General features: G+C 29.4%; 1 protein-coding gene across 1 annotated transcript; it reads left to right on the forward strand.

Annotated features, from left to right (window-relative positions):
- The first annotated feature begins 6,484 nt into the window (after positions 1-6,484).
- LOC145803885 (uncharacterized) lies at positions 6,485-8,292 on the forward strand. The gene is made up of 2 exons (XM_082897270.1): positions 6,485-7,352; positions 7,577-8,292. The coding sequence occupies exons 1-2, from the start codon at positions 6,485-6,487 to the stop codon at positions 8,290-8,292; spliced, it is 1,584 nt and encodes a 527-aa protein (XP_082753396.1).
- Positions 8,293-8,788: the final 496 nt, after the last annotated feature.

Here is an 8,788-nt window from a genome sequence, read left to right on the forward strand (position 1 = left end):
AAAATTAATTTATAAGTTATATCAAATGAGGCTTTTAGCATTTTTTAAATCTCATTTTTAGGTTGTACTTTTAAATTTAAAAAAGATTTAGTGAGGTGGACAAATTAGGAAGGAAATGGAAATGTTAGGAGGGAAAAAGTTATATTTTTTAATTTTTTTTTCTTTCATTCACTTTAGTTTTCCTTTTGCTTTCACAAATCAAGATTTGAACACTTTACTAATGGATTGAAAGCTTTGAAGTAGGATGTTTAATTACTAGGCCTTTTTATTTTATTTTATTTTTATTCAACAATTACTAGGTCATTTGATTTGTTGTCTAACCCTTTAAAAAAATCTCAAAAAAAGGAAAATATTATTGAAGATTTCAAATTTTAAAGACATAATAAGATAAATTCTCATTTTTATAATTTAGTAAAATTTTAAAATTTCAACCCATTATCTTTTGTCTTCCTCCTAGCTAGATTTTAAATACAAAATTTATAATATATATATATATATATATGAGCACAAAATAATTACCACTATACTTTGGACATAGGCTATGTTTAGCTTGCGAGATTAGGGTTAAAATAGTCACAAAAAAATAAAATAAGTTAAAAAATCAATAAGACAAAATATCACATCCAAATCATAACCTTCATTTGGGATGTGAATTGATTTTTTTGACTTTTTAGCTATTTTAACTAGGGTTAACAAATCTCGTTTGGATAGTTTTCTTTTGTTTTTTGGACTTTTGTGAGAGAAAAAAAAAATTATGATTTGGATGTGACATTTTGTTCTGTTTGGCTAAAATAGCCAATATTGTCCTATATGACTATTTTAGTCTATATGGGCATGCCAAACATAGCATAAGCATTTTATTTTTTCTCTAATAAAAATTTAAAAAGTCAAAAATTTCATCTCAAAAATGAGGCTTGTTAATCTAAACTAAAATAGTCAATAAGCCAATTAACTTCCCAGACGAAGGCATAATTACACTATTTTCTGTTTAGATTTTAATTTATATAACAGTTAAGTTATTTTTTATCAGTAATTTTTTAATCATATGAATGAAAAAAAATAATATTAGTATATCTTTTGTCTTAAAATCTATATTTGTCTTTATTTATTCTAGTATTTGCCTATCATCTGAATTAATTTGTCATTTTAGCCCTGCTATAATTAATTATGCCAAAAGTGTCAGTTAAAAATTATTATAATTCAGGGACACCATGTGTACCTATGAATCCGGATCCTCGGTGCCCCTTTCCTGCGGCACACCCCTGTAGCCCTCCAAAACGACGTCGTTTTGGAGGGTTTTTTTTTTTTTCTTCTTCTTCTTTGATTCGATAACAGAGGGGAGGGGAGGGGAGGGGAAGAAGAGAGAGAGGAAGGGAGAAGAAGAAGGGTGGCAGGAGGGGAGCCGTCGAAGCCGTCGCAGAAGAGGGAGAGGACGGACGGGAGGGGAGTTGCCGAGGCCGTTGCAGAAGAGGGAGAGGACAAGTTCTCCTCCACTCCGGCCAGATCTGGAGCCGCTATGGATGCTCGAGGCTGCTCCTTCGACCTCACCACCGCTCTCTTCCTTCTTCTTCCCTCTCCTTCTCCCTTCCTCTCTCTCTTCCCCTCCACTCCCCTCTGTTATCGAATCAAAGAAGAAGAAGAAGAAGAAGAAGAAAAAAAAAACCTCCAAAATGACGTCGTTTTAGAGGGCTACAGGGGTGTACCGCAGGAAAGGGGCACCGAGAATCCGGATTCGTGTACCTATATGTCCTCTATAAATTACCAAATGTGAAGCTCCCTCGTTGTTCCTTCATGGCTTAACTCAAAGCTGTAGATTTTATCTGTTTTATCAATTACAATATTTTTGAAACGCTACTTGACTATGTGTATAATGGAATCAAATAAATTTCTTGTGGGGGTTTAAATGTAAATAGAGGAATCAGGAAGGGGGTGTTTGGATTGGAAGAAATATGTGTAATGTTTTTTGGGTGGGGGTGGTGATGAGGTGGCCATGAGGTTGGAGTCCCACGTAAGCAGGCAGGTGAAAAATGGCGCGAAAGGATCGGAGTGGGGTTGGAGCCGTGGGAGACAGAGAGGTAAAACCAATCTGGATCGTCCAGCTGTAAAAATTGCACCTTTGGCCCCTCTTCTTGAGATTTGATTGGTGGACACCACCATTGTCACATCATTGAAAGGACTGTACGGGAACATAGCAAACTTTGCTTTAGAAAAGAGTGAAGGGAGAAGTTATGGATTAGGGTTTTTTTAGGAGATGATTGAGGTGTGGTTTAAGGAGTGAGTTGATTTTTTGATTTTTTTAGTTTAGATTAAAAGTTTGGTTTGAAAAGAATTTTTGACTTTTTAAATTTTTTTGTGAGAAAAGAGTGTAATGATTATGAATTGGATGTGATGTTTTGTTTGTTGTAATTAAAATAGTTAATTTTATCTTTTGTGACTAAAATAGCCAAAAAAACTCCTAAACTATCTTCCTAAACGGTGCCTAATTTTTTTTTAATTTTTGGCTTGGGAATAGGTTTTTTTTAATAATTTTTTAATTTTTTGGCTAAAATGTGATGTAAAAAAGACTAGTATGTTTGGAATAATTTTTTAATTTTTTACAAAAAATTGTGCAAAAAGTAGAGAGAAAAGAAATCTTTGACTTTTTGGTATGAGTTGTTGACTTTTTAATTTTTTTAACAACTTTTTGACTTTTTGGCTAAAAGGGACACTTGCCAAACGAGGTCTTAATTTATTTTAAGTTACATTATTTTTTATATATTTTTTTAAAAAAAGACAAAAAAATTAATTTTTAATTATATTTTCAAAACAACCCTGCATCTAACGTGACGCTCCAGATATATTTTGGATCCATTTGAGATGTGAATTGATTTTTTGACTTTTTAATTTTTTTAACTATTTTAGCTTAGGATTAAAAAATCTCGTTTGGAATAGACTCTTTGATTTTTTTTGACTTTTGTAGAGTGTTTTGAGAATTTTCTAAAAAAACTAAGGTTGCGTTTGGTGGAACTTTCTAAATATGATTTGAAAATAAAAGTTATATTTTAAGTTTGTGAGTTTTGAAATTATGATTTGAGTGTAAAAAATTTGCCTCCGTTTGGGAAGTGGGTTGGCTTTTTGGCTTTTTTGGCTATTTTAGCCTGAGCTAAAAAGCTTGGTTTGGGAAGGGCTTTTTGGCTTTTTGGCTTTTTTTTGTGAGAGAAGAGTGTAATGATTATGGGTTGGATGTGATGTTTTGTTTGTTGTGGCTAAAATAGCCTGTTTTGTCTTTTGTGGCTATTTTAGCCCCAACCCACTTGCCAAACACCACGTTGTTGAATGAGTTTTGAAAAGAGTTTTGAATTGAGTGAGAAATTTTTGATATGACATGTAATATTTAATATAAAAACTTACAACTCATAACCAAATATACAATTCAAAATTCTATTAAAACTCATAATTTTTTTTTTTGAAATTCGGAAAATATTTTTTGTTGAATGTATAAAAATTAACATGTCAATTGCCAACAACAACAAAACAGAACCAAAAAAAAAAAAAAAAATTGCACTGTTCCGGTCAGCTTACCGAATGATCGGTGGGACGACCGGTTAGTCCAAATTTTTCTGCATTCGATCGAGTTTTCAAAAGTTCACGTGGAATTAATTTTTGAAAGGTGTAAACAAACACCACGTGCGAACATTATGTTGGAACTAAAGTTCCAAAACACAAACAAACAGAGCCTAAGTTTTTTTACACAAAAAAATCAAAAAGAACCAATTTTTTTTACACAAAAAAAGCCACAAAAAGTAAAAAAAACCAGCTTTTGAGAAAAAAAATAAAATGATTATAATTTGAATGTGATATTTTATTTTATTGAACCAAAAAATCTATTTTATCTTTTTGTTACTATTTTAACAAAGAAGCCTTATTTTAACTTATGTCAAACGAAAACTATAATTAATGGAATTGATGGATCGTGTGGAGTTAATAATTTTACGTTGAATTATAAAAACATATAAAAAAATATAATAATTTATGATTAGTAAAAAATATAATCACGTGACAATCTTAAAGCAACGAATAATTTTTCGAGTGAAGGTGCCCTTTCATTTCATTGCTCCATATAAGAAAACATACCGTAAATAAATTTTATAATTAACTATTTTTCAGAAATAAAATTTCAAAATTACTCAAATATAATTAACTACAAAAATCATTCTTAGATACATCAACTTTTTTCATATCATAAAATTGTAAAGTATCAAAAAAGTCAATAATAAATAAATAAAACTCCAAAACCTAAAAATTAAAATTTTAAAATTTAAATATTTTAGTTCTTAATTGAAATTTATATAATAACCAAATCGTAGTAATAAGAAAGAAAAAATCTATCATAATTTGATTTCTAATGACGTAAAAAAATGTGTTAATTCTTGATTTGTATCATCATATATATATATATTACTAAAAGTAGAGTTTTTTTTCCTTACTTTGACACATTCTAAAAGCTTACTATTTTCTAAAAAAACTACATCAGCATGTCTTTTTTATTTACATATAAAATTTTACACAAACTCAATTTCAATTATAATAACCAATTTTATATGGATTTTATTTGATAAATACTTATTTTTCATATATTTTTCTATTTGGTTTTGTTGTTGTTAATTTTTTTTTATATAGTTGATATTTTAATTTAATTATTATGATATTTGGAAAAAAAAATTATATCAATAAACAAATAAATAAATAAATAAAACAGAATGTACTTAATTATGTGTGTCGCACGGATCAAATTAATTTTCTTTTATATTTTTTTATTTTTTGTCTATCTTTTCGATGTTTTAATATTAATTTATATTTAAATTTTTATTTAATACGAAATTATTTATTACAAAACATTTATATCTAATTTAAATTTTATATACCTATATACAATATATATGAATAATTTAAAAAGACTATGAAAGAAAAAAAAATCAATACTTGACATATTCAATTTATGTATTTTCTTCTTAATCCAATTACAACATGTTTATATTTAATTTTTTAGATAAAATTTGTGTAATTTTATTTCTACATTTTTTTTTATTTTTCAAATAAAAATAAAATAAATAATTAGAATCATTTTTAGTTTTATATTACTTATTCTCTTTTTAATTTAACTATTATTTTACTATCATATAATTTAATATATATATCATATAAAATTATTATATGATATTTATATTTTTACAGCACAATAGAACTAAAATGATTGAAATAAGCAAATAATTTAAATAAATTTATTATATTATATATAAGTATTCAACTAACATTTTTATAGAATGATAAGGCTAAGATTATTAAGATAAATAATTTATATTTATGTTTTATTTTAAATTAAAATTAATAATATTTTTTTAACACATTTCATAATATAAAATATCATTACATTAATTAAAAGAGATAATTACTTAAAAGTCCTTTCAACATGTTTGGTTGTAGCTTATGTCCTATTAAAAAATTTTTGAACCAATAAGTCCCATTTTTAGGTAAATAGACGTGTTTGCCCTTTAGCATAAACAACTGTATATAAAATTCCATTCACGTTATTTACTAGAAAGAAAAAAGAAATCAGTTAACAGATCAGTTATGGAAGTAGCTGAAGATTCGAATTGTGAACAATCTTGAAGGATTTATTGCTTTGGTTCGCTATTATACATAATTGATTTCTCGATTTTGATTCGAATAGGAAAGGATCTTGAAGGATTTCTTAGTTTGGTTCACATTTTGAGTTGAAATCTGTTGTAGTTTGTTATGTGCGATTTCGATTTGTAATTTGAAGAATTGATTTGCTGGATATTTGATCTTCGATCTGGTTTATAGGTATGTATTGTTTCAATTTTGTATATTATGTTTTTTTAGAATTTTCTTTAGTTTTGATTGAATTTATTTACGAGAATATGTTGAATAATTTTGTTTTTACGAATTGAAGACGTGATTTGCCGAATGATTTCTCTGTTTGGTTATTTATTTTATGAATTGAAAATGTGATTTGTGAAGTATTTGTATTGTTATGAAGTTTTTTGTTCTAGTGCTTATTGTTATGAAGTATTTGTGAAAATTGAGAAAGTTCTTAGTATTGTTCTGGTTTTTATTGATGCGATTTTTTTCCTTGTTTAGATTGAAAGATGAGTGAATGTTGTACAAGTGCGCCTATTTTTTTGTTGTGCAAGTATAATGGTTGCATATTTACAATTAAGATTGATCAAAATGTTACATATGATCAGTTGGTTGAGAAACTATGTTTGAAATGAGATAATTTGCAATCTGATAATATTTGTCTATCTTACTCATTGTTTGGACATCCTAATTGTACGTTGGACAACAATGAGGAGTTAGATTTGTTTTTAGCATTAGTTGTGCAGTTTGATTAAAGTGTATTGATGTTGTTGTGCGAATAAAAGACTCAACCATTGACTGTGGTTATCTCAACAAAAGATTGGATTATGGAGAAAGAGAGTCAATGTTGGATCTTGAAGTTTGTGATATTGCATTGTCTCATGACAGCAGTAAGTCTGTCAACTTGTCAAACAGAGCATCTACATCCTCTAAAAGGAATTCGAGATTGGAGGTTGAAGAAGAGGTTGATATGTTATCATCATTTGGTCGACATAACGAAAAAGTACTGTTGTTTGCTGGTTGGGCAGTTAGTATTACACATGTAGGGCAGAAATTTGAAGGTGGAATTGTTGAATTTCGTAATGTATTGTCGAAATTTTCTATTGAGTGTGGATTTGAGTTCATATTTGTTAAGAATGATAAAGTTTGTGTTACTGCACAATGTTTGTTTAAAGAGACAAAAGGTTGTATATGGAATATTCATGGTAGAGTGGAGAATGCTAATGTGTTCTTTTATGTAAGGAAGTTGAACAATGTCCACACATGTGGTGCTAAAGTATGTACGATGAATCCTTCTCGTATGATTTCTGATTTAATTGCTGATTTGATTGTTGAAGGTGTTCGTGATAATCCATTGACACGTCCAGTTCATGTTGTTTGGGATTTTAAGGTGGGGTATGGGCTGAGAGTTAGTTATTGTCAAGCTTGGTTGGGGGTAGAGAAAGCAAAATGTGAGATTTTTAGAGACTACTTAATGGCATTTGACCAGTTAAGATGGTATGTGGATGTTACAAAGAGTTGCAATCCAGGGAGTTACATTGAGTTTGAGTGTGACGATGATACTAAACGGTTTAAGAGATTATTTGTTTCTTTTTATGGTTCCATTAGTGGATTTGATTATTGTCGACCTCTTTTATTCCTTGTTGGCACATTTTTGAAGGGAAGATTTGGAGGAAATTTACTTGCTGCTACAGGAAAAGATGGAAATCAAGGTACATAAGAAATCTGTTTTCTCTGTTCTGAAATTGAGAAAGTTCTCAGTTTAGAAATATGATTGAATGTTTTAAATTTTATATAATATTGTTGTTGTATATGCATTTTTTATTTTTTTATTTTTTCAGTTATTCATTTTAGTGTTTGATATTTTGAATGTTAAAGTGTTACTATTTTTTAAGAATAATAGAATATTTTCATTTTTTTTGTTTTGTACATGCAGGGTTCTTTCCTATTTGTTTTGCAGTTGTTGGCTCAGAGAATCAAGATAACTGGCGTTGGTTTTTGGAGCATTTGAGTAGAATTGTTTTACCAGAACGAAATATTACATTTATGTCAAATCGTAACCTTGGATTAGTTGAAGTGTTGCCAAAGGTTTTCCCAATGGCTTTCCATGCTTATTGTTTATACCATTTGAAGAAGAACTTGAGGCATCATTTGCGTGGTATGTTTCATGGATTGAAAGAAAAGCTGATCACTCTGTTTGGGAAATGTGCATATGCTCCAACTGAAGAAACATTTTATCAATGTTTGGTTGAGTTAAAGACTGAAGGTGGGTCAAGAGTTGAAAAGTTTTTAGATGACATACCATATGATCATTTGAGTAATGCATATTTTCGAGGGCAACGCTTTGGAGAGATGAGGTCAAATGTAGCTGAATCTTTCAATTCGTGGATACGAGAGGAACGCCACTTGCCTATCACAAAGTTGATTGATAGTGTAAGAATTAAGCTGATGAGGAAAATTGCTAAGAGGAGGGAACTTGTTAATAAATGGAATGGTTTGATATGCCCGAAAATGGAGTCCAAGTTGCATGATGGTTTTAATACTTCGAGGCCATGGATTGTTAGTTCATCTAGAAATGATGTCTATGAGGTGCATTCACATCCATCTGTTTCAGTTGACATTAGTAAACGGATATGTTCTTGTGGCAAGTGACAGTTAAAAGGGTTTCATGTGCACATGAAGTTGGTGCTATACAAAAGAGTGGACATGATTTGAGTTTATTTGTTGATCAATACTTCTATGTTCAAAGTTATCGAGAGTCCTATTCTTTTTCCATATATACTGTTCCTTCAATTTGGAAACCAGATTGTAATGTTGATGGTGATAGTGAAGTTGTTCTTCCTCCTTTGTCTAAGAAGCAACCAGGAAGGCCAAATAAGAAAAGGATTCGTTCGAATGGTGAGAAAGTAAAGCAAATTACTTGTAGTAGATGTGGATAGGTTGGCAATCACAATAAGAAATCGTGTAAGGAGGCTTTGTGATTTTTTGTAGCTGCTTTGTGATTGTGTAAAAATTTCGTATTCATAAATTTCTTGAAGTAGTTGTTTGTGCTGTTGAGCGCTGAGTAATAATCTTCTATATTTTGAATAAAGTGACATTGAATTGAAAGTGAAAATAATCTTAGTTTCAAATTTTAATTTTGAAATTG

Source organism: Camellia sinensis, chromosome 12, assembly GCF_055761805.1.
Source record: "Camellia sinensis isolate YWXY chromosome 12, ASM5576180v1, whole genome shotgun sequence".
Classification (NCBI taxonomy): Eukaryota; Viridiplantae; Streptophyta; class Magnoliopsida; order Ericales; family Theaceae; genus Camellia; species Camellia sinensis.